This window comes from Lepidochelys kempii, chromosome 1 (genome assembly GCF_965140285.1).
Source record: "Lepidochelys kempii isolate rLepKem1 chromosome 1, rLepKem1.hap1, whole genome shotgun sequence".
NCBI lineage: Eukaryota > Metazoa > Chordata > Testudines > Cheloniidae > Lepidochelys > Lepidochelys kempii.
In genome coordinates this window covers 243,550,619-243,577,597 of record NC_136380.1, presented here as the reverse complement: position 1 = coordinate 243,577,597, position 26,979 = coordinate 243,550,619, and the positions used below count along the sequence as shown (strand labels likewise).

The following is a 26,979-nucleotide window of genomic DNA, read 5'->3' as shown; positions in this document are numbered from 1 at the left end:
ACAACATCCCAAAGGCGCAGAGCTTCTTGGCAAAGGGCCGATGACCTCACTCCACCCAGCCTGTTGATGGAATACATTGTGGTGGTATTGTCCATCAGGATCTGCACCACCTTTCCCTTCAGGTGGGTCAAGAAAGTCTGGCAGGCCAGGCAAACCGCTCTGAGCTCCCTGATGTTAATATGGAGAGCCAGATCATCCCACAACCAGCAGCCCTGAGTGCTTATCTCACTCAGGTGGGCTCCCCTGCCCAGGTCCAAAGCATTGGAGACCAGGGTCAACAATGGGGACGCAAAGGGAACTCCCTCCAATACCGACCCAGGGTTCAAAAACCAATCCAGGGATAACCTAATGTGATCTGGCACTCTCACTACCTGTTCTAGGTCAGGGGTCTTAAACATGCAGCCCATGGAGTTATTTGCTGCGGCCCGCCAAGCTCCCCACACACCACTTGCGCCCTCGAGTTATTTCCTGCAGCCGCCAGGCTCCCCTCACTCGCCACCCCTTCTCCCGCCAGTGCGCCAGATCCCCGCTCCTCTGCCTACCTCCAGGTGCTTCCCGCCACCAAACAGCTGTTTGACAGCACTTAGCGCTTTGCAGGAGGGAGTGGGGAGGACCGGGGAGCCGCGTGCTCAGCGGAAGAGGCGGAGAAAAGGCGGGGCAGGGATTTGGGGAAGGGGTTGGAATGGGGTGGGAAGAGGCGGGGCCAGGGGCCGCAAAGTGGGAAGGGTCAGTGATGCAGCCCTCAGGCTGATGTACTAGTCCTCATGTGGCTCTCGTGGTGATTTGAGTTTGAGACCCCTGGTCTAGGTCATGCCTGTTGAGGATGTGGACTGATGCCAATCATGCTTGTAGGGGCTGGAGATGGAGCCAAGCATGACTGACCACCTAAGTTCATGCGGCCATGTGGCCCAACAACCGCAGATAGGTGTGAGCCGTGGTGAGTGGGTGATTCTTGACATGGGAGATCACATCCAACACAGCCTGAAAAGATGCTTTCAGAAGAAAGGCTTTGGCTCAGGTGGAGTCGAGAACTGCCCCAATGAACTCTATTTGCTGGACTGGCATTAAGGTGGATGTCCTGGTCCTTCACATATGATTCCCTCAGGCACCTGAGGCAGCTGCTGTGGGGGTCACTTACAAGCATAGGCCGGTTAGAATCCATGCAGGGATTAAACCCCAGAGACTTAAGGCATGCCCCACCTGGAGCGAAGTCCCCGCTGGAATTAACTTCTAACTACTTAACACTAACTACTATAAGAACAAACTATTTACAAGGCCCTAAGGCTCGAAGTTAGAAGAAATGAAACTGTTAGCCCTTGCTATGCAAGGAAAGGCACTCTGACTAATGACCACAGGCAGCAAGAAGGAACTGGGAGGGTGTAGGGGCACAGCACCCAATATACCGACACACGAGATGGCCCTACGGATAGTGCTAAGGCAAAAACTCCGATGACCGTGCATGTGCCACACCTGGAAGAACTTCTACTACAAATGCTGAAGTTGCTCTTGTGGAATGTGCTGTCAGGACAGGTGGAGCAGGATCCTTTGCCGGGTTGTAATATGCGGGGATGCAGGAGGTGATCCATGATAAAATTATCTGGGATGAGACGGGAAGACCTTTCATCCTGTCTGCAATGGCCATGAATTGTTGATTAGTTTTCTGAAATGGCTTAGCCCTTTCTGTGTAGCAGGCCAGTGCACCTCTAACGTTTAGCGAGTGGAGCCTTTGCTCTTCCCTGGTTGGCATGTGATTTTGGATAGAAGACCATTAGAGGAAGATGGCCTCATTGCTATAGAACTGTGAAACCACTTTTGGAAGGAAAGCTGGATGAAGACTCAATTGGACCTTGTCCTTGAAGTATACAGTGTATGTTGGTTCTAATCTGAGAAGACGGATCTCCAAGACTCTTCTGGAAGAAGAACTGGCCACTAAGGTAGTCACCGTCCAGGACAGGTAAAGCAAGGAGCAAGTCGCCAGTGGCTCAAATGGGGGTCCTGTCAGTTTTAATAATACCAGGTTGAGGTCCCAGGGAGAGATTAGTTGTTGGAGTACCTGGGGTACAACCTCTCAAGGCCCTTAAGAAATAGATTAGAGATGTTGTTTGAGAACGCAGATTGGCCATTTACCCAGGGATGAAAGGCTGAGATCACGTCAAGATAGACTAATAGACGCCATGGTTAGACCTTGTCGTTTCAAGGGCAGTAAGTATCCCAGAATGAAAGGTACCGATGATTGTGTAGATGAGACACCCTTCTGTGCATATCAGATAGGGAATGTCTTCCACTTTGCCAGATAAGTGGCTCTGGTAGATGGCTTCCTGCTCCCTATTAGGGCTTCGCGGACATGCTCAGAGCATGCTAGATCTGAAGAGCTCAGCCATGGAGCTTCCAGACTGAAGTTGGAGTGACCCAAGGTTCGGGTGATGCAGGTGGCTGAGGTCCTGAGAGATCCATCCTTCTATCGCTGTACCCAGACCTGGTGTCCCCACCAAGAGATCGAGGACAATGGTGAACCAATGCTAGGGGGCCACCAAGGTGACTTACGCTCTGTCTTGTTTGATCCTCAGCAGAACCTTGTGCATGAGAGGAATAGAAGGAAACGTGTAGAAGAGATAAGTTGTCCAAGGAAGGAGACTGCAAGAGATCCGGGGCTGTGCCTAGGAGAGAGAAGAACTGGAGATACTTCCTGTTGTGCTTTGTGGTGAACATCCAATGAAGTGAACTGTAGCTCACGAAAGCTTATGCTCAAATAAATTGGTTAGTCTCTAAGGTGCCACAAGTACTCCTTTTCTTTTTGCGAATACAGACTAACACAGCTGCTACTCTGAAACAGATCTATCTGGGGCGTTCTCTACCTCTGGAAAATGGCTTTCACGACATCTGGGAGAATGGACCACTCGTGGTGGTTGGAGAAGGATCTGCTGAGGTGATCCAATAGTTCATTCTGTGACCCCAGAAGATAGGAGGTCCTGAGGTGGATCAAGTGTGCTATGAAAAATTCCCACACGTGAAGCACTTCCTGGCACAGGGGAAAGGAGCGAGCACCTTCCTGCCTGTTGATATAAAACAACACCATTGTGTGGTCTGTGAGAACTGACACTTTCTTGCTGGAACATCTGGCAAGCCAAGAAAACTGCCTGAGCTCCCCAACGTGGATGTGTAGAGCGCGCTCTTCTGGAGACCAGAAGCCCTGAGTTCTGAGGGAACCCAAGTGAGCACTCCAGCCCATCAGTGAAGCATCCGTAACGACAGATATAGATGGTTGGGATCTTGAGAATGGGACTCCCAAGTGCACCGTCAATAGGTCTAGCCATATGATGAAAGCCAAGGAGACTAGTGTAACTTTAGCTTATTCATGTATCTATTGAGCTTTTGCAGGTCCAGAATTAGTCTGAGATCACTGTTGGCTCTTGGGATTAGGAAATAGCGGTTGTAGAACCCTTTGGCCCCTTAACTCCAGAGGAATGTCTTCCATGGCTCCCACCCGAAGGAGCCACTGCACCTCTTAGGCTAGAAGTTGCTCATGAGCATAGTGCCTGAAGAGGGACAGGGAAGAACTGAACTGAAGGGTATTTTCCATTTCTATCTTGCTTAGCACCCAGGAGGTCTGTCTTGAAATGGGCCCATGCCCAACAGAAATGGGATAAATGATCCGCAAATAAGGGGGAGCTTGGATCCAAGTTCTGCGCTGGTACGTCGTCCCTGAGCGGCCCATCAAAAGGCCTGCTTGGAACCCCCACAGAGTTGGGGAGGAGCAGCATGGACTCAGGCAAAGATTGGGGAGGCCTTCATCTAAAGTCCCTGCTCCTCTTCCTGTGAGAGTCCTGTCAGACAGGTGGCAGAAAGATTCGAGAGGCTGGGATGAGGCTTATAATGCTTCCTCATGGGTACCAGGGTATAAAGACCTAGGAACTTCAAGTTAGCCCTGGAGTCATTTAGGCCATGTTGCTTGGAAAAGACTCGAAACCAACAGACTGAAGTGCCCTCAAGGGGAAGGTCCTGCAGAGTCCATTGGACCTCATGAGGCAGGCCCAAAGATTGAAGCCATGAGCTCATTAATGTTGAGGTACTTGGTGCAGAGTCTCAATCTCCCAGTGCCAAGGGAGGTCTTAGCGCTGCTTCCATTAAGATGGACTTCAGCCTAACGTCTCAATCTTTTTTTGGCGGAGAGCTTAAAGCCCTACAGATCTTACAGTACTCCCACACATGAGCTTCCCCCAGGCACTAAAGGTGGCTGGAATGAAGGATTGCTCAAAGGCATAGCCTTGTTACAAGAGGCACAAGTCTTGAAGCCCAGTGACCGAGGCATGCCCTGGGGTAAAGAATAAAATGGAGAAATTCTAACTTTAACTACTAACAGAAACGTAACTATATACAAAAATAGACAGAAAAGCCCACTGAGAAAAGTACTTGTAATGCAAGGACAGTAGTTCCAGCAACCATCATGGGTGGTAAGAAGGAACCAACAGGGCGCAGGTCTGCAGGGGGCTTTATACCGGTGCTCTGAGCATGCAACATCGGAGCATATAAGAGCTGACCCGACAGATGCCACTGAGGGAAAAAGTTTCCAGAAGCTGTGCACCCTATACTGGAATGGACATGTGTAAGCACTCGAAGAAGAATCCCAAGTTTGAGTCAGCACTTTTGAGTCTACTCCTCAGGCCCAGAAGAGTCATGGCAAATATCTACTTGTCTTAAATAAGAAATTAAAAGATGAAAAATCCCGTTCAGTCCATCACTCCGCCATTGAAGAACTGTTAATGCACTTTACTGTTTTGTCTGATCTAGTTTTAAATCCCAGATGATGAGATTTCCATCATTTCTGTGGAGAGACTATTCCACAGCCTTCTCGGAGTAAGTTTTCACTGCAATTCAGTTTAAGTTTCCCTTTAATATCTTCTCTTTACTCTTAGCTAGGTCCCCTCAAAGTATTCTAAATAGTTCCCCACCTTTTCTTGCTGTTTACACCCTTCAAATATTTGTAGATTTTTGTTCAGCTCTACCTTTTAACCAAGCTCGGCACACTTGGCAGTTTCAACATTTCCTCAAATCAATGCTCTCTAGCCATTCACATTTTTCTCTCTCTCAACCTCTTCCACTTTGAGTTTTCCTGGTAATGTGGTGCCGACACATGTGAAAACACAGTACAGGCAAGCACTGTAACTTTATTTGTACTCTATACCAAGTGATGCATACAAAAGCTAAAGTGCCAGACAGCTTCCTATCTATCCCCTTGGGACTAAATAGGGTGAGATCACATTCCAAGTGATAAAAGAGGAGATAGCAAAAACTTTTCCTTTTGCATTTTTTTTCCATCTGAGTTAAGATCATTTTTCATGACCTTTGTCACCCAAAGCACCGTAACAATGCCCATACTCTGCTCAATTGCACCACAGCAGAATGATGGAAGTCAGAAAACCTTCTTATTAGCTAAGAAAGAAGAAGCCTGGAGAATAGTATACTGCTGGGGCAGAAGTGGGGTGGAAAAGGACAGCAAAGAAAAATCAGAAAGGGCAAAACTACAGGAGGAGCAAAATTACCTTGCACTTTATACTGGGAAACTTCATCAGGTGTCACAAAACCCAATACACCAAACAATGGATGCAAAACCTACCTTTACTTGTCGGGCCTGGCTAATGACACATGGAAGGCTGAATAGCTGTTGGACAAATGCTTTCAGCTCCTCCACCGTCAGCTTGGTCCGAGTCCTCCCGCTATCTGGGCTCAGCCTGCTGTATGAGCAAAGAGATGCAAAGTTACAAACAAGATTAGATGAAAACAGTGGACAACACTCACTTGAGTGAGCTCCCACCAGTAGAGAGTATCACGACTATCAAGTAGTTTAAAAGTCTCATCACTTCAGTGTTCATGGGACCATAAATTTAATCTCCAGTCAATTCTATTCACAGGCACCATAGAGCTCCCAAGTGTTATTAACAAAGAGCCAGTAAAATCTCCATCATCTCCTCAACATTCGCACCGTAAATCAATGGCAAACAGTTTCTACCGAAGTGAACACAATGTACCATTACACCAGGAACATACCCAGGAGGAGCCACAACTGGCAATAGGTTAGGAGTGGCGGATGTGGCAAACGGAAGTTACTTACCTTATAGAAATTGGAGCTCTTTGAGATGCTTTTGTTCACACAGATCCCACTGTCTGTGTGTGCAAGCCTAGCAACTTTTAGCTAGAAGTGTGTCCTTTGGGGCTGCATGTGTGTCCTGTGCCCCCACAGTGAGAGGTTAAGAGGGAGCTGCCCCAAACACCACTCAATTCCTTCACTAATACAGGAGGGAGGGTCCTAGGATGTGTTTGGACAAAAGCATCTTGAAGAACTTCAGTAACTGTAAGGTAAATAACCACTTTTCTCTACAAGGTAGGTGATTGGAGTCCTTTCTAAATAATGCAAAAAGGAGTACTTGTGACACCTTAGAGACTAACACATTTGAGCATAAGCTTTCGTGAGCTACAGCTCACTTCATCGGATGCACTTCATCGGAGCTGTAGCTCACGAAAGCTTATGGTCAAATGTGTTAGTCTCTAAGGTGCCACAAGTACTCCTTTTCTTTTTGCAAATACAGACTAATATGGCCGCTACGCTGAAACCTATCTAAATGATGACTCTAGAACTGCCCTGCCAAGCTGCACATCTGGTCTAGACCCTATCACAGTGGAGTAGTGATTGATAACTGTATTAACTGAACTCCAAGTAGCTCCTCTATACATTTCAGAAATAAGGACCCCCTCTGAAACAAGGCATAGATGTCAACTTGGTCTTCGAAGAGCAGATCCTAATTCATGAAGGAACAGGTAGTTTATTCAACTAGTGAATTTTCATGTAGTCTGCATCCTATTTAGAAAGTCAGAGGATATAGCCTGCCCTTTATACTTATGACCAAAAGGTACAAGAAGTCTAGCTGATTTACAAAAAAAGCTTTGTTCTGGAAAGTTAAAAGATCGTAGTCCTGAGACCGTCCAGTGTGTGGAGCTTAGTTTCTGCAGGAGACTCATGAAGCTTAGGTAAAAATACCAGTAAGCCATTACATTGGTTTAAAATAAAGTCAAACTAGTTCTGCCCTTATGAATTACAGTATACGGAGGGCCAGCCAAATCATGAATTTTGTTCAACCCTGTTGACTTGCTGCCACGTGTGGCAAGACAGAACAGAGTGGCGGTTGGGACTGCTCTGCCTTTCATACCCCCTCTATAGGGAGTATGAGGGTGCACAGGGAGCACATGCAGCCTCAATGGACACTGCCGGCTAAAAGATTCTGGGCTTGCATGCATGCACCTAAAGTGGGATCTGTGTAGATAAATGTTTGAAGAACTCTACTTTATGTTAGTTCCAGCCTCTCACTGCCCCATGGTCCCAGCGAAGATTGGGCTGCCTCTATGTCAGATGCTATACAAACACACGATAGTCCCTGCCCTAAGAACTTAGTCTTTTATTTAAAAAAAGGACACCTTACAAGAAAATGAACAGAGCATGGGCACACATCTGGTTAGTAGTTCATTTGTTTTTAAAGAACCTGATTCCTCTCCATCTGTTCAAACAGATGCCATTAAGTCAGACAAACTTTGGCACTGTGATTCCATGTGCTCTGGGAATGCTTCTAAACCTGTATGCTTTGAGCAGAACTTAATTGCAGAGTTACTTTTTCTTATCAAATAAAATTGTGCTACAAGCTAAACATGTAATCTTAAATCTAATGGATGTTAACAGGAAGCTGAATAAATCTGAAGACTTTGGCTAAGCAGAGCACTAATAATTACTAAAAGATTGGAACTACAAAAATGGAAATCCAAAAAGCAATCAATAATTGAAGACTGGAGCACTGACTCTGTAAGCCTGACCACCATGGGAAAGAGGAAGTTACTCTCCTTGTGCAATAAAGATGGTTCTTTGATGTTTGTCCCCCTATGGGTCCTCCACTATAGATGTATGTGTGTGCCTGCAACTCGGATTGGAGATTTTAGATAGCAGGGGCCGTTTGGCCCACACATGCGCTCTCCCTCCTTTGTGCTCTACCTCGAGGCTAACTAGCGCTGCATGGGCGAACCACCTTCAGTTCCTTCTTCACTGCAGAACCCCTACTGAGCATCCAAAGTAGAGGGGAGAAGGGTGGGTTGCAGACCACTCATTGGGACACACATCTCAAAGGCGAGGGAGGAAAATAGCGGGGCTATGTTTGGAATTACACCAGATCTGGAATCATCTCCATTTTTGCAGGTAAGTGCGATGGGTAGCCAATCTTCTACTGTGTAATAATACTTCTTTCACCTCCTCAGAGAAGCAGCTCTACATGTTGGAACCATGAAAAAGCCAGGCCTTGAGCCAGAAGATCCATAGGTTGGGACAGAGGGTTTGCCCATCGTTCTGGGAGAGGAAGAGGAGTGGGTTGGAGAGGGATTGGTAGATAAACTGCTAGCTGTGCCAGATACAGGTACTCACGATTGTCTCCGCCAGGTGGGAACAATCAGTATAACTTTTGCTTTTTCTCTCCATTTTTATCAGGACCTTTGTCAGCAGAAGGAATGGAGGAAAGGTGCATAGAAGGACTTAATCCCATGGGAGAAGGAGAACATCTCCTAAGGAGCATTTCCCTAAACTGGCTCTGGAGAAATAGAGTGGGCATTTCCTGTTCAGCTAAATGGCAAGCCAGTCGATTGCTGGGGCTCCCCAGTGAGAGAATATGCAGTGGAGCACAATTGGGTTCATTTCCCATTCATGGTCCTGTAAGAACTTGCAGCTGAGACTGATAGCTGTTATCCTCCTAGCAGGTAAGCAGCTGATATGACAACATGGCAAATGCACCAATTCCATAGTTACAGTGCTTCCATGCACAGGGAGAATGATCTGGCACCCCACTGTCAATTTATATAGAACACGCACGTTATGTTGTCTGTTGTGATTTTTGTATGGTGTCTTTGATTAGTGGAAAAAAGTGTTCGCAAGTATTTCTAACCGCTCTTAGTTGTAAGCAGCTGATATGGAGAGTCAATTTTGGGGGGGACCATTTGCCCTCAACCTTGCGGTTGTTCAGGTGGCTCCCCAACGTATTAAGAATGCATCCACTTTTAGAAGAAATGTTGGGGGTTGTGTGAATGGGATCTCTGCAAAGACATTCACTGGGTCTTTCCACTATTCCAGGGAGTGCTTGACCCTGGAGGGTATTGACATTGGTTTGTCTAGCCTATCTTTGATTGGTATGCAGACAGGCCTGAGCCATGCCTGTAGATAGGTCATGTGCAGTCTGGCATGAGAGATCAAAATGTGCATGCTGCCATGTTTCCGAGAAGCTGGAGGTAATGTCTGGCTGTCATTTGTGGGCTGGTTTTATCGGTCTCTATTAGAGTAGGCAGGGTGTGGAATCTGTGTCACAGGAGGAACACTCTCGCTGCATCAAGATTGACTCCTACAAACTTCAAGCACTGTACTGGACTCAAGGTCAATTTTTGAGTGTTGGTTTGTAAGCCCAGTTATGTGAATATGTTTATCGTCCTGTGGGAGGCCTTAGGGCATCGCTGAAGGAGCAGGCTCTCTATCCATATTCAAATATGGATAAATCATGCTCCCCAAGGTGCACAGATGGACCGCTACTATGGAGAGAACCTTGGAGAATACTTTGGGTGCGGATAAGAGGCCAAAGTGAAGCACGCTGTATTGGCAATGATCCAGACTGAAGATAAACCTGAGGAATCATCTGTGGGGTGGTTGGATTGCTATATGGAAGTAGACATCCTGTAGGTCGATGGCCAAGAACCAATCTCCCTGTTCCAGAGATGGTATAATCACTGCTGGTGCAACCATCTTGAATCTTTGTGCCTTTATGTATTTGTTTAGTGCTCTTAGATCGAGTATGGGTCACCAATCTCCATTTTTCTTGGGAATCAGGAAATATTGGGAATAAAAGCATTTGCCCCTGAGGTTCACAGGAACTGGTTCTATGGCTGCTAGTCAGAGCAAGTGATCTACAGTAGAACCTCAGAGTTATGAACACCTCAGGAATGGAGGTTGTTTTGTAACTCTAAAATATTCATAACTCTGAACAAAATGCTTTGGTTTAAACTGAACATTGACTTAATACACCTTTGAAACTTTACTATGCAGAAGAAAAATGCTGCTTTTGACCATCTTAATTTAAATGAAACAAGCACAGAAACAGTTTCCTTACCTTGTCAAATGTTTTATTTAAACTTTCCATTTGTATTTTTTAGTAGTTTACTTTTAACACAGTACCGTACTTGCTTCAGTGTCTGCCGCTGTTCGATTATGTACTTCTGATTCCAGATGAGGTATGCGGTTGACCGGTCAGTACGTAACTCTGAGGTTCTACTGGATTTCCTGTCTTAACAGTTTCTTAGTGAGAAGGGTCCCTGAAAGAGGACAGGGAGGGAGGCAAAGTGAACAGAGTACCCCTTGGAAATCTCCAAGACCCATCTTTCACAAGTTAAATCTTCCCAGTTTCAGAGGAAAAGAGAAAGGCAACATCCAAAAGAACATAGGTCGCAGCTGATATTGCGGGGAGTGGTCTCCCAAGGCCTTGACCAAGGCGTCAAAACTGGTGTTTTGAGATTGAGGGCTGGGCTCTTGAGGATTGAAGAGCGGATGGTTTACACTTCTGAATCCCAAGGCCTCTTTCTCTGTGGCTCATAGCCGCATTCTGGTGTTGGGCACTGAAGTGATCGGGATGGCTGGGAACTGAATTTCCTCTTCTGTCCCAGTGTGTAGATCCCTAATGAGCATAGGGTGGCTCTGGAATCTGTTAGAGTATGGAGTGATATATCAGGCTCGTCCACAAAAAGTTTAGAGTCCTCAAAAAGCAGGTCCTCAACTCTCGTCTGTACCTCCTTCAGCAGTCCTGAGAGGTGTAACCGTGACACCTGTAGCATCACTACCGTGGTCAACACTGAGCGGGCTGCTGTATCCGCAGCATCTAGCACAGTATGGAGGCCATTCTCAGTATCAACTGCCCCTCATTTTTGATGGCCTGAAACTGGTCCCACTGTGCTTCGGCAGCTGGTCAATAAATGCATTCAGTTTAGCAAAATTCATGTGGTCATACTTCACCATTAAGGTTTGGTAATTTGCAATTCTGAATTGCAAAGTCGCTGAGGAATATTCATTCCTACCAAATAAATCAAATATTTTCCAGTTTCGGTCATAAGAGGTGGATTTATTGTGGTATGGGCCACAGGAATTTACCGTGACCACAACCAAGTTGGATGAAGGGTGAGAAAAAAGGAACTCCGCATCCTTGGAGGGCACGTAGTACTTTTTATTGGCCCTTTTGCATGTTGGTGTAATAGAGGCTGGCATGTGCCAAATGACCTTAACAGGATCTAAAAGCACTTTGTTGACTGGGAGTGTGATTCTCAAGGAGGAAGAGGAGGTATGCAATATGCCTGGTAGCTTATGATGGGTTTCTTTCACCTCCTCAAGCAGAATTTGAAGTGTGTCTGCCAACCTTTTTGTTAGATCCAGAAATAGCTTTAAACCATCCACCATGGATGGCAGAGAACGCATCACTGCCTCATCTGGGGCAAGAGAAGGAGCTATTCGTCACTGGTGTAACCTCCTCTTCTAGTCTGGCCTTTTGCTCCTCAAAAGTCACCTCCTGAGGTTCTGGTGCTCTGGATACAGAGGCTGAGGGAGACCGTCTCGATTTCTGGTGGGAGACGTTAGACATCTTAGAAGTATGATGCCTGTAGGCTGCCCATGGATCCCAGTATGGGCCACCTGGGAAAAGGGCTTGGGTGTTGATACAAAAGGTGGTCACACCAAGGGTGCTGAAGCTCTGACCGAGGGTGCAATTGGGAGGGCCCTGGTGTGAGGCTAGTGAGTGGATATCCTCCTCATCACTGTCTGAGTCCTCGCTGGATAGCAGTGGAGCCAACAAAGAGGAGGTGAATGACCCGATACCAGTGGTGATTCCAGGGATCGAGATGTGCTTGTTACCGGAGCCCTGGTATCAAGGAGCAGGACTCTGTGGTACCAAGGAGGGGACTCTAGAGATCCAAGAGATCTCTGGAAAATCAAAACTCCTGCGGTACCATGGTGATTGGTACAGAGTTTGTCAGTGCTGACTCGGCGGTACCGAGGAAACTGGCAGAGATCTTGCATGAGATCGGTCTGACGAGGATTGTTAGGAGATGGTCATGTTGGTACCAATTTCATGGAGACGGTACAGTCTCTGCTCTTGCATTTGGCAGGCGGTACCAACACGTCAGTGCCTATGCCCTGCACGGTTGTTTCTTTTAAACAGGAAAGGCTAATAGAAACCCTATAAAGCTAAGGAAAAATGAGCAATAACTCTAACAAGAGCTAAACACTCTAAAACTGGGTAAAGAGAAAAGGACTGCTATTCGCTCAGTCTCAGGCCAGGGATGGTAGAAAAGGAACTGAGGGTGATTTGCCTGAGCAGCGCTGGTTAGCCTCATGGCAGAGCACAAGGGAGGGAGAGCGGATGTGCAGGCTGAATGGACACTAACTAAAATCTCTGATCAGAGGCGCAGGGATGCAGATATACCTACAGTGGATCACCCATAAGGAAATATTCAAAGAAAAACAATTATATAGTGTAACAGATATATCCAAGAAAAATTCTCAGAGCTAGGGGATCCTTTCCTGGAAGTATCTGAATGATCCATGCTCTGTCCCTCACTTCCCCCTTCTCTCTACACACTTTGTTCCCTTCCCCACTCTATCACCCTCCTCTAAAATTAAAATAAAGAGTAGAACCAAACTTAACAGTTTCTTTAACTAGTTGGATTTTTATAAACAAATTTTGATTCATTGTAAATTGGGTAATACAAATAATTGATTTATATTTTAACCATTATTTTTATATAATTAAATGTTTCAAGCTGAGGCTATGCAAGAAATGGTTAATATATTGAGACGTTTATCTATAGTTTGTTTTTTCTGTAGATACTTTTAAAAAAATTAATAAAAATTATTAAAACAGCAGATTTGCTCTGCTTTAGCTATTTTTAATCTCTTACTTTTTTAAAAGTATTTTGAAGTGTGTGCATGTGTATATTTGTATATATGTATTAAAAGAGAGAACTGGTAGTGATCACTATGTTTAGATTGCCATGAGAAAGGATTCTTGAGACTTTTCTCACATGGGGTAGAAGCTGTGAGAGTTGGAACAAGCTTCCTGGACTGCACCTCTGGACACAGCAGACCAACCCCACTGTTACATAATAGCCTGCTGCTGCTGCCAGATGCTATAGTTATTCCTGTAGCTCAAGTGATAGTCTGGCTACAATTCTGAAGGTTAAGGGTTCAAACCCCGATGATGATGATCATATAGTGTTCCAGATGCACATAGCTTTTGATTTTATCTTCTTTGAAAAAGAAAAGTTACACACAGACAACTACATTAAAAAAAACATTTAGGTTGTGAAAGTCAAGCCACTCAAGAGTTTGAAAGTGCCAGAATTCAGGTTGCCCAGGCAACCTTAATTCAGCCCCTTGTGTGCATGCATAATGATAGAGTCTTTAATTCCATGATCACATACTTTTTTTTCCCCACAAGCCTGGTGCACAATGGAGCAGGATTAAGGCTGCATTAGCAGCCATACATCTGGCATTTCTTAACTTCTGAGTGCTTGACTTTGCAACCTAAATAACATAGTACTTTTAAGCTATTTCCCATTTCTACTGGCGTACTTGACCCACACTAATTTGCACTTACACTTCTATTTTGTTTAATCCCAAATTTTCATTACTTTTACATTTTTGTTGATCTGTCTCTTTCCCTGCAACCCCTTCCTTGGTTAAGGCTGCAAATCATTCACGGAAGCCATGGTTTCCGTGACTTCCCATGACCTCCATGAATTTTGCAGTGCTGGTGCAGCTGACCTCAGGACGACCCCATCAGCTGGGGAAGCCCAGGGGACAGGCACACCATCCACTGCTCTGGCAGCCCCAGGTAGCTAATCCCTGGCACTGCCCTGGAGCAGCAGTCTAGGACCAGTGTTGGCCAGGCCATTCCCCGCCTGGACCAGCCACAGCGGTGGGATCACAGGCCACCCCCTCAGAGAGGCAGCGGGACCACAGGCCGCCCCCTGCCCAGCAGCAGCAGGGGGCCCTGGGCTGCTTCCCCCCTGCACGTGCCCATCCCCCCCTTGCAAAGGTCTTCAGGAGTGTCCCCTCCCAGCAGGTGAGATTTAGTCACAGGTATTTTTAGTAAATGTCATGGACAAGTCACGGGGCCATGACTTTTTGTTTATTGCTCGAGGCCTGTCCATGACATTTACTAAAAATACCCGTGACTAAAACATAGCCTTATCCATCATCATTGAATCCCTAATCAGCACCCAAAACCCCTCTACCTCCCATATGCTTTCATAATTCAGTTCAGAGTTCTGCTGAGAAACAAGATGCTGAACACATCTCAGATCTGTGAAAGTATGGTCCCCTACCGCAGCATTCCTGCCACTACCCTGCCACCCTACTACTGGAAAAAAAAGATGGTGAGCTTCTACCTAGCCATGCTGGAAGCCTCAGGGGCCTTCCACTTCAGCATCCAAGTGGGAGGAGGAAGAGGGTATAAGAAGACATACACAAAAAAGATTGAAAAGCTACTGGCCTTACCTGTGTTTTTGCTTTTTGCTCAGAAGCAGCTGTGCCACCGAAGCACAGGTCTCTGCCTCTTTCACAGCATCTCTGAGCCTGCGGAAGAGATCATTCTCTGGATACTTCCTGTCTTCAGCATCCTCCAACATCACTCTCAATTCAATCACATCTGCAATAATAGGATACAAGTAGTCCGGGCGCAAAAAATAATGCCATCTAAGTCTGTTTCACTAGTCCCCAAACAAGTTCTCAACATGCTAGCTAGATCTGAAATGCACAGCAGCAATGAAAAGCATTAATCTAGTATTAGTGTCACTTTCAATTAGATCCATCTCTCCACTTCCACAAAGAACATCCCTCCTTTCAAATAGCTGCAATACCCCAACTCAATCCAATACTTGGGTCGCTCACTGGAAAAAATGGGCTGAACAAAGGCGGGGATTCCCCCAAACAAACTGTTACAGTGCACAACAACTGAAGTCTGACCTTTCTTGTGGTTGAGGTTGGCAGCCAATGCCTCTGTAACTCTACTGACCCAAGTGTCATAGGATTGTGCTCTAACTTTCACTCCATACAGAAGAGAAGGGAGGTCCTCTAACGGATACCGGTACCTGTAGATAAACAGGGGAAAAGAGCAAGAGCATTAAACCTCCTGTAATACAAAGGACATCCGTTTCTGTTCACACAGACCAACAGATGAGGGTTAAAGAAGCTCTGTATTACACCCAGAGTCCTTGGCCACATTGGAAATGAGGAGGCTATCCCTGCTGGTTAGAAAGAGGTAGATGAAAACAACTGCTATATTTCGCCCTAAGTCTCTAGGTAACAGGACAGACTGCACATGGGAAAGGAGAGATGGGGAAGCTTGTGTACCTGAGACACTTTTTCTGCATGGGACAAGGACACAAGTCAGTCGGATGATACAGGCATACGAGCCGCTCAGGATTACAAGAGCAAGTAAGAGCAGACAAGAAGCATGTGGTTCTGCAGGCTGCACACTGACGCTCATCATCTGGAACCAGTTCAAACACCTCCTCTTCTGACATCAGCACTCCCTGACAAAAATTTGACACTTGATAAGGACATGAGTCAGAAAAACAGCACACTTCCTTTCAAAAAGTCTTGTATTAACCCTGTACCACACCAACAGGATGAAAAGCAGGAGCTGCGCTCACAGTACTCACCAGCTGCACAACTGATTCCCTTAAGCGCGTTTCCTCCTCTGTCATGAGAGTCATTTCCTTGCAGACCATGGCGGCAAGCCCCACATCCAAACACTCTGGATCTGCCGCCATCTTGAAAATCAGCTCCTCGTGGGAGAAGACGCAGTGACGCCTTAGCCGTCTGTAATGATTCACACACTGACGCCCAATGGGAAGCTATGAAATGCCAGACAACAAAGTCATTATTTGGGGGCATGTTCCAAGGGGCTGTCCCACATCTCCCCATTTTGCCTCCCTCAACAAGAGTTGGGAAAAGGCAGACTTAGAAATACATCAACTAAAGAACAGTGTTTTTATGGAGGTAACCAATTATAATGGATAAACTGTGCCAGTTATCAAAGGCAAAGTCTCCAGAGCCTACATGAAGAGAGCCATGTTTTGCATCTTTTTTTAGTATACAAAAAGCTAACGGAGTTAAGTATATGGATTTCTGGAGCCCAATGGGTTCATATTTTAGAGTAAGCAAAAGGAAACTTATAACTAGTTACCAAAGTGAGCTCTGCATCTGTTTCTAGCTATGCAGTGTCCTGGTACAATAGGGATCTTGAGCTAATGCTTATACCACTAAAAACTGCCGTAACTGGCAGCAGCAAAGGGAAATGGAGAACACAGCAGCAAGCATTTCTCTTTGGGGTTTAGACCAGTGGGTTATCTATTCTACACAAGTGCAGAAAGGACAACTGCATCGGGGAGCACCTCTGCAGCTCTAGCAATTAACTGAAGTGTTAATTGTCCGGATTAGCTCAGGCATGCTTAAAAGAAAGCCAGTATTCATAAATGTCAACTAGAAGCTATTTAGAATTGATTTATAAGCCCCTCAAAATGCATTTTTTGTGATGGAAACTCAAATGACATGTTACAGCAGTACCTGGCACTTCTATAGTTAAATGTGATTACTATCCAGAACAAGTTACTAACATTCTCTTAATAAAGGCCAGCTAGCAGAGACATGGACAAACATGTGCAACATAACGCACCCAGTCTGCAGTGCAGAAGTTCACAGCCTCAGCAAAGTTGTAGCCCTGGTTAAATCCGGAGTGATATGCACGAGGAAAAGTCACAACAAACTCACCAGCGCACTGATTGGTCCTGTACACCTAAATACAAATCAGGGTGGGGGAAAGGAAGGAGAAAACTGAGATTGGCAGCAGACAGAAAGTTAAAATAATTCATAAAAAAGGACACTGTGAAACCATCTTCCTTCACCTGTAGGACACAGTAAGGAATTTAGCTAGGGCAGGATAGAATAGGAGGGCATTTAACCTTTTGAAAATTAAATTCTCTTTGACAACATTACTGCAAAAGGTTGAATAAATGAATCAGCAGTTAAAGGCCTAACACAGGGTTTATCCCTTTTGGGATTCAGGCAGGAAGTTTCTCTACTATCAGTTAGTGGACCATCACTTAACCCTTCACACTACAAAGTTTAAAAGCCTCTGGGAGAGTATATTTTGCTTTTTTGGGACATCTGCCAGAGATGCAATTTAGCCTACTGAAAGTGAATGGTCGTGACTTCTGCTTAAAGGGACACAATTCATATTTTACAAAAATGTAGATTTTACTAAACCTGAGAAATAGAAATGTTTTCATGATTTTTTTTTTTTTTTTACAGTCCAAAGGAATTTAACTACCTTGCAGCCATTGCTACAATGTTGCATTGTAGAGAACCTGAAAATGAAAATATTTAAAACAAAAGTGACTCTGAATCCGACTTCACTGATTTTCACTGGCCAAGCTAACTAAAAAACAAACCAACAGCAAAAGCAGTGTACATGACTTTTTAAAGATTTTAGTTTTAATAAGCTACAATGTCAATAGTAACAAGGGAAACAATCTGTTTACACAAGATTTTAAATTGACAGCGTTCCATTAATTTGGTTCATATTATGATATTCTCTTAATTCCAGTTTCGAAAAAGGAACGGACATATATATTGCTAACAAGAATATCCACAGTTATAATTCATGCCAACAAAAATTTTCGAAGAGATACTAAACCTCATGCTTCAGGGCTTAAATCAACCTCAAACTGTTAAACATCATAAGATAAGACCTAATGTGGGGGCAGATTGCCTCACATCTGCCTAGAACAGGATTTTTTTTATTACACTTTCCTCCAAAGCATCTGTTGCTGGCCACCCTCAGATACTGGACTATGTTAATGGTGACATTTAACCAAAGCCCAGTGGTTAATTACTATTTAATTAACATATTGAATTCAGATATCTGGTTCTTTAACAGCTGATAAATACAGAAACAAAAATCAAATAATTATGATATGCAGTGAATATATTTGTTCTATATCATATTTTATTTTATTTACAGCTTTTTGGGGTCTTTTTGCAAGGTTTCTCTCTTGATCAGGTGAGCCACTTAAGATCATTTGATAGTGAGAACACACTAGTGGCAACCTAATTGAATTCTGCTACATCTACACAGACTTCAATTTCACACTGAAGTCCTTCATCAGAACATTACCTCCTTCTACTGAAGCATGCTAGAGAATTAGATGAAAGACCACCCCTTAACTGATTAACCGGATCCAAGAGATCACCATCGGAGTTCTTAAATGCTATTCCAACACATCATAAGGAAAATCTGTCAAAAAGCAAAAGGTATATAAAAATAAGCAGTGGGTTACAGAGGTATGGAAGAAATTCTCCTGTACTACTCACAGGCACACCATGCTCCATCAGCACATTGGGGTTCATGATGGTGACAAGCTGATGCAGGAGATCAGGCTGTGACTCAAACAGTTCAGGGGCCAACTCTCTCATCACCTCCTCCAGTTGTTCTGCTGCATGAGAGGGCACTCCATACCATGTCTTCGGCTCTCCCCTGGCAGAAAACATAGCCCACAATACACATTACCTAAAGGAAAATGAGGATGTCATCCTAACGCAAGGTGTGTCAGTTCAGGACAACTGCACTGGTATTTCCCCTCAGCAATGACACTCACTCTCAGGCTTCCAACTCCCCAGACGTTGCCTTTCTTGGGTGTTGACGTGTGTCTCACTCTGTTTTGATCAGGGTATTTCCAGGTAGTACAGTTCCCTGCCGCACTTCCCTGTGTTATTCCAAGCCAAGGCAGGCTATTCAAGCACACCTGCTCACTTTCTCTTCAGAGATTTATAACAGTGATTGTCAACACTTACAAGTTACTACAGTTCTTTCTATGCAAACCTATTTTATTCTTAAGGTAGAAGCACTACAGAGAACACATTAAAAACAACAAAAAAGAGCCTATACACATGTTAAGAAGCTTACCAGAGATCACCCCAACCCTAAAATGGGCTCTGGCTGGAGCAGTCCTTCCAAACTCCACTCAAGAGGTTTCTTTTGTGGTCACAAATTCATCACAGCTTCAGCTCAGAACAAGCACATTCATAATGTTTAGTCCACCCTCTATACATCTCAGGGGGTCTCAGATCTGGAGTTGCCAGGAGCAGGTAATTAGAAGACAATGGGTTTTCTTCCCCAGAGCATAGCTTCAAAAGGATGGATTCAAGTGGGTCACATTTGCATCCCCCTCCCCCCAGGTACTTCCTAGGCAATCCACTTCACAGGGATTGTTCCCAAAAGCCTTCTGAAGTTCCTAATACCTTCCAGAGATTTCATTAGTCAGTCTCCTAGAGAAGTTATATACATACAATTCCATAACACACACAATTGCATTTTTAATGCAATGGAACCCAAAAGGTATTAAACCAAATTTAATAAACTTCATTCATGATACTGTCAGTGTCACACAAGATATACTCCAGTGATTTCACAGAGCCTCCCACCACTCTTCCTGAGACACTCTGCACGTGGCAAGAAACAACATTCTCAAACTTACTTTCTTCTTGGGCTAAAATGAACATAGTGTTCTAACTTGACAATTAAGTGAATTACTCCAGAACACAATCCACAGCTGCATTTTCTACCATTATCTGACAAAGTACCACTTTGCCACAAGAGGCCTACGTGAGAAGACAGATGCCTAATATTTTCTCCAAGGAAAGGGTTCCTATTTTTCCTCCAGTCAACTGACCAGGTTTTATCAGACTAAGATCTTGACTGCAACAGCCACTTCCTAACACAATGCACTTACCCAGAACAGAGTTTAGGATGGGTGTGGAACAGTCGAAACTCTGACACCAGCAGAAGAGTGCACAACTGCATCAGAAATTATGACAACAGCACACAAACTCAGCATTCCAGCACGGAAATGCAGCCTACAGCCACCACTTTGCTACACGTAACCAATTACTGGAAACCACTGTTCTGAACCACAGGAGAAGGACAGCTGACTGGGATTCCTAAGGTGAGATTTATACACTTAGTGACAGGTCATGTGCCTAATATGTTAAATATGAAGGGGGATTGGGACAAACAAGAGTGAAATCAACCGATAAAAAATGAGTGACTGCCAAACAAATTACTGCAGTCTTTCCAGTTAAGTCTTAGCACCACAATGCTCTGTACTGGCCTATGAGCCCAAGAATTTGTCAATAATATTTTGAGTAGCAGAAAACTATCTACTAATTCAGAATTGCAAGCAACTCTGCCTAAATACCTCAATGTCTGTCTAGCGTTCACTGTCTAAATACACTGCAAAATTATTCAGAAGTCAGCCAGAAAGCTAAGAAGAATATTGCACTCAAGAGTCTAATTTTGTTCACACCAACACCCCATCTGATTCCTGAAGTCTTCAGTGACACCTGCTGGTAGGACACAACCAGTCAAATCCCACTAAGCAAACCTTCCCCTCACACCTGTCTGGACTCTTGAAAACCACCAGCTGGCACCAAAGCCCAGCAACAATGATCTGGCTCATGGCATGCTGAAGCCAGTAACTGAACTCTAAAACTATACTCTGGGCTCTTGGTTACTAGCAAACATATTTCTCCAGAAAATTACCATCACAGTTCAAAGGCAAGTTGACCGTTACAAGGTGTACACACAAGCATACACTTTTCATGTTGAATAGGGGTGCTTCCCACAGCTTATCTCCAAACACGGCTCCATTATTACTGAGCCTGGACTTGGGGAAATTGCAGCATGAGTGGTTTGTTTGCAATGAATTTGGTGGTGGTTGTTTTTTTAAATAAAAATACAACCACCAAAATATTTTGGGAGAGCCTAACATTAAGTTAACATCACTGTGAGATTCCTAACTGGCAGTAGTGTGAGCACCACTACATCAAGATAGAGCTGCTCAGCTATTTGCTCTGATGTAACATACTACTTCTAAACTGCATTATAAAGCAGCTTATCATCCAGCCAACAGGATTGCTTGATTAAATGAGTGCACCAAGACTTGCTCAGAAAGGATGTCTGTAGAACAGAATTTTCCATTGTCACTGGTGATGGTGTTTAAACATCTACATGTAACCAAAGGGCTAACACCGAGGTGCTTTATACAATGATATCTTCATCCATCTCTCCTATTAGTGTCAGTCTCATTCTAAGGAAATGAACCGCTTCTCTCTCTTACGGGCCTTTGGTCTCGAACAAACAATAATAAGAATGGATAGCACCAGGCACAGGTATTAAATGAAGAATTGCATCAGTTAAGAGCAATCAAGGCAATGTAAGGAAAGAGGGTGACAAGAAGAGAGACCATACCAGTGCAGGTAATTGATGGAATAGCTCCAGTGGTCCTCAATGTGCCAGCAGAAAGAGGAGAAGCACATCCCTACGTACAGCCAGGGCACCTTCATGCCAGAGATATCTGCATTGATATGAGCGAGGACTGACTGTTCCAACACTGGCATGTTATTCAGGTTCCAACCAGAAAGTGCATATTCCTGCCAAAGAAAGGGAGAAAGCTGTGAAGTCAGAAAACCATTCAAATACTCTAACAAGCCTAAGGAAAAGGTAGCCCTCAGGATAAATGGAGCAGCCTATTAATTTACATATTAGCCTTTGATTGGTATTCTGCCATGCTGATGCTTCAGAAGTGGGAAGTATTTCTTGATATCAAGCACTTAATCAAGTCTTCCAACTACTCCTTAGACCTTAATTAGCAGCCAATCCTGTTAGGCCTGCATTGAAGTAATTCTCTCACTAGATATTGGTTTAGATAGAAACCTAAACATGCTTAAGACTTTCACTCTTCCCTGTTCTTTCGCTGCAAGTAAAGCACTGGTCCCTACAAAGTGGGTAGCAAATGACATCAGCATGATATCCTGAAGGCAAAATTCAAGCCTTGAACACACTTCAAAGAAATCATGAAACTCAAGTCTTACTACATCTTTGTGAACCATATTCTGGGAAATCAGTTACTCAAAGGCCCATTTTACTGCAGAATGACTGATCTTAACCTTTTTTTATAAAAACTGCTTGAAGGGTACATACTTAAAAACAGGAGAACTCCTTTACTGTACTTGCTAAAAACATAAAAACTGCCATACCCAGTCAGATCAATGGTCCATCTAGCCCAGTATCCTGTCTCCGACATTGGCCAATGCCAGAGCTACAGAGGGACTGTACAGAATAGGGCAGTTGGAGTGATCCAACCGTCATTCCCTTCCAGCTTCTGGCAGCCAGAGGTTTAGTCACCCCGAGCTTGGGGTTGCATCCCTGACCATCTTGGCTAACAGTCATTGACGGTCCTATCCTCCATGAACTTATCTAGTTGGTTTTTGAACCCAGTTATACTTTTGGTCATCACAATATCCCATGGCAATGAGTTCCACAGGTTAACTGTACATTGTGTGGAAAAATTATTTCCTGTGGCTTGAATTAAACCTGCTGCCTATTAATTTTATCAGGCGACTCTAGTTTTTGTATTATGGTTAGAGTAAATAACACTTGTGATGGTAAAAAAGTATGGAGGCAAAAGAATAGCAGCAAGTCACTGCTCAGATGATCCCAAATTCACCTCTAACTTCAGATACCTCAACATGCTACCACCAGAAAGACAAAAAGTTAAGAACTGTATTCATATATAACATGTCTCAAATGCTCATCATAGTTCTTTCACACCAGCCCACATTCCAGGATGGCAGATGTATTGCAGGCTATCAGCAACTCATATTAGCTAAATTAAACAGAGCAGAAGCCATGAAAGGGTACTGAGATAACTTGAGTCCTAGTAATAGTTACTGTAGGCATGTCTGGAGAAGATGGACAAGATTATTTAGTGGTTCTTTTCCCTTTCTACTGCTTATGATAGTATGGCATATGCTGTATGTTGGGAATATGAGAAGATACAGGTAAGGAGAACAATTGAAAACCAATCCTTTTAACTTATCCTCAATAGATTCTAAATATAGAACATCTGGATAAGAAGGCTGATGTTCTGGTAGTTAATAGAAAGTTGAAGAGTTCAGGAAAAAATCCTGTCAGTCTCCTTATGCTGAGAACGGTTCAGAAATGCATGCTGAGTACTGCCTTAATACCTTGCATTTCTATCACAACCTTCACCTGAAGAGCACTTTACAAAGATTAACCCTTGGAACAGCCATGCAAAACAGGTGAGAACTGCAGCAAGAAAAATAATTGGTCAGTCATAGTAAATCAATGACTGCGCCAGGAATGAAACCTAGGTGTCTTGACTCTGATCCCCCTCCCTTAGCCTCCAGATCACATTTGCCCGAAAAATGTTGGCACATGTAAAAGCTATCACCATTTTTCTTCACAAAACTGCAAAAATCCACATCAATTTCAGTCCTAAATGCTTAAATGAAGTGCAACTTCCTGTTCTGCAAGATTTGGGGTCAGTTAACATTTCCCCATTCACACCTCCTCTTCTGGCATCATCTTTCGACGGCCATCCTTCACAGGGAAGCCACTTCCAAAGTCCTTGGATGAGATATCAGCCCCATACTCCACAATGACATCCTCCTCAATGCTGCTCACCAGTCGCCAGAACTCCTTCTCCACCAGCTCAGTAGGAACCATCTGTAAAGACAAAGGCATTCCAAGGCATGCAGCATTATCCCAGGGTAAAAAAAACCCACCCAAAACTGATAATACATCTTTCCCAACACCTCACAGATCAGACATTAAATCCAGTCTCCTCCCACACCACACACAAGAATCAAGTTCCACAGAAATCATAAATTTTTTTTTGCCATTCCTCACACCTTATCTACACTACACTTATCTACACTACAAAATTACACACTTATCTACACTACAAAATTAAGTCGACCTAAGTTAGGTTGACGTACAGCCACCGCAGTAATTATGGGCGTTTTACATATCCACACTACCCTCCTTCTGCAGGTGGTGTGTGCTTGCACTGACTTAAGTGGGGCAGTGTGGGGGCTGACAGTTGTCACCCCAGGGGGGCAAGGAGGGCTCCAGCTGTCAGCCCGGCGGGCTGACAGCCAACGTAAGTAATGCAGTGTCTACATAGACACTGCGTCACCCTAATTACATCGACTTAAGCACTATTCCTCTTGCTGAGGTGGAGTTGTTAGGTCGGTGTAGTGTGCAACTTATATTGACATTGTAGTGATGCTTACAGAGTTAGGACAAGGTAAGCAGCCTTATGATGACCTCTGTAGTGTAGACCAGGCTTTAGAAGCAGGATGTCACATTGTGTGGGAAGGAGTGGGTGGAAAAGAAAGCTAGGATGATTAGAGACAAACTGCCCAGAGATAGTTCTAGTAAGAAAAACTAATAAAAAACAAATAGCCCCATAATTCTAGAAGAATAAAAAAAAATGAGCAAATGTTCTGCACTCCAAATGTGTCCATTAAGGACTACTACATCATGGACTATGGGGTAGTTTTTCACACAACACAGTCAACCCGTGGAACTCCTTGCCAGAGGATGTTGTGAAGGCCAAGACTATAACAGGGTTCAAAAAAGAACTAGATAAGTTCATGGAGGATAGGTCCAACAACGGCTATTAGCCAGGATGGACGGGGATAGTGTCCTTAGTCTCTGTTTGCCAGAAGCTAGGAGTGGGTGACCGGGGATGGATCACTTGATGATTACCCGCTCTGTTCATTCCCTCTGGGACACCTGGCACTGGCCACTGTCGGAAGACAGGATCCTGGGCTAGATGGACCTTTGGTCTGACCCAATATGGCCATTCTTATGTAATTTCATCACCAGACCAGGTTATCCACATACCCATCAGAAAGGAAGACAGCAACCATGACATATGCAATAATTCAATCGGATCTTCAGAACAGACTGATACTCACTGAACAAAGAACCAGACTGTGCATCTATCACAACAAATTGGATAACAGCTGTCCATTTGGGTCAAGCAGACCAGTGTCCTCTTCCCCGAGCCCCTAAACTCTCAGCCACTCACAGATTTATAAGAAATACAAGAGGCAGAAAGATTCTTTTGTTTCTACTTGAGCAAGGTGCTCCTTTCCAAAAAGGAAACTATTCACTAATTCTGGAGTGTTAATTGGACAACAAACTTAACCACATTTGCCTGAAACTTTTTTTAATCTATCATTGCTACAAGTAACACTAAAGTTATTTTTTTATATTGGCTTTTCTATGGTGCTTATCACCACAGTATTTCACAAACATTAATGCAGCGGCACATACCCTATCAGCTAAGGAAGTATTATCTCCATTTTACAGATGGAAGAAACAAAGCAGAGAGATTATGTGTCTTGTTCAAGGTGCCACGCTATGGGAAATCTACAGCAGAAATAGTAACAGAACCTAGAGCTTCCATTTCAGTCCTGTGACTGAATCACAAATCCATCCCTAGATTATTACAGCAAAAAAGATTACTGGGGAAACTTCTCTCTCATTTGAGGGCTTATATATTGTATATTACACATCTGACAGCTCTTTCTGTATAACTAGACCATAGTCTGTTTCTCCAGTTTGTATGGTTCTCACACACATCATAGACATTTTTATAAATAAGAAAAAGTAGTTTTTAAAAATAAAACTTGGTATGGAGCGGAGAGCAGTGGTATCTGAAACTTGTTAAACCAGCTAGGGTAACAGAGTATACTAGGCCCTTTAAAAGAAAGTGCCACTAATCCAAATCTTATAGAACTCCGCCCTTTAAAGAAGAACATGCTGGGAGATAGTCCCCAGGAGGGACTGATGAGCAATATAGTCCCAGTGGTTCATGTGATCATGAGGGAGGGGAGTCAAATGACTGAACTATACAAAAAGCCTAAGGCTCAGTTAAGAAAAGGGAGGGTAGGACTTGGAGGAAGGCTATCCAGAGTCCAAATATATGCAAGGAGCAGAAGGTGACTGCAGAGACCAGGAAGTGAAAACTAAAGGGCTCTCCATGAAGAGAACACTAAGTCCGGAAAGTGGGTTGTAGACAAGAACAGAGTTCACAGAATGGTCTCAAGATGGGGTGAAATAAGGACAAAAGGCCTGAGGCAGCACATCACTAGTACGAACTCAAGACCTGGGGGGACTGGTTTTGCTTGCGGGCTTCCAGCGAGGGACAAAGTCCTCCTTTCAACCCTGCATTAGCTGGTTAATCCTAGTGAAGACCACTGACTGAACTCAAGAAAGGTGTGAATTCCATTTGATTTTATGAACTCTATTTATGACTAATCTGTTCCATTTTATGGCAGAAGACAGACCAGGTCTGAGAATCTGAAACAGGATCATCAGCAACTGAAGAGCCGTTCCCAGATGGTACCATGAGGGCAACAGTCTGAGTCACCGACTTTTACTGACCCTCTTTCAGCAACCCTACTTGAAAGCAGGGAGAAGGGAAAATCTCAGTATGAGAAAAGAAGCAGGAAGAAACATCAGACTTGCTTTTAAAATGGGACACACTCTCTGACAAGAGGAGGGAAGTCCTTCAACATAACCAGAAGACTGTGCAGAAAGAGTGGAAGGTCAGAGGGACCTGGGTGCCCTGAAGGAGGGAAACTAAACCTAAAAGCGTCTCAGGAATAGAGGACTGAAGGAGGGAAATACATTCAGCTGTTTGTTGTTTATGCATAGAGATGTATATTCCCTATACTGTCTAAGAGTAAAGTTGTGTGTATGCGATTAAAAAGTTCCTTTACAAAACTTGTGTACCTTACTTTATCAGCCACACATCACCAAAGAGCTGAACTGAATACCAGAATGTCCATCGCTAGGGAAAATGTGCATTAGCTGGTGGGGCGACTTAAGAGGGAGGACAGAGAAGGGGGTGGGTAAACACTTGACTTTGAGCCCAAGGCAGCTGGACTGCAGGATCCCACATCCCAAGGAGGGAGTGCCAGACAGG

At 44.2% G+C, this 26,979-nt stretch overlaps 1 protein-coding gene across 8 annotated transcripts in view; it reads right to left on the bottom strand.

The window, feature by feature from the left end:
* The window catches only part of KDM5A (lysine demethylase 5A), a 95,288-nt gene that overhangs the window by 46,381 nt on the left and 21,928 nt on the right, over positions 1-26,979 (bottom strand). For all 8 annotated transcript variants that reach the window (XR_012155918.2, XM_073320852.2, XM_073320910.2 and 5 more), the window contains 9 exons: positions 23,544-23,702; positions 21,423-21,604; positions 18,488-18,650; positions 16,791-16,910; positions 15,775-15,969; positions 15,464-15,645; positions 15,077-15,201; positions 14,609-14,759; positions 5,615-5,732 (listed from right to left, as the gene is read on the bottom strand). Coding sequence is in view for 7 of the 8 variants with exons in the window: in XM_073320852.2 (XP_073176953.1) it covers positions 5,615-5,732; positions 14,609-14,759; positions 15,077-15,201; positions 15,464-15,645; positions 15,775-15,969; positions 16,791-16,910; positions 18,488-18,650; positions 21,423-21,604; positions 23,544-23,702 (1,395 nt within the window). In the remaining variant the exon portion in view is untranslated. The remainder of the gene's footprint in view (positions 1-5,614; positions 5,733-14,608; positions 14,760-15,076; positions 15,202-15,463; positions 15,646-15,774; positions 15,970-16,790; positions 16,911-18,487; positions 18,651-21,422; positions 21,605-23,543; positions 23,703-26,979) is intronic.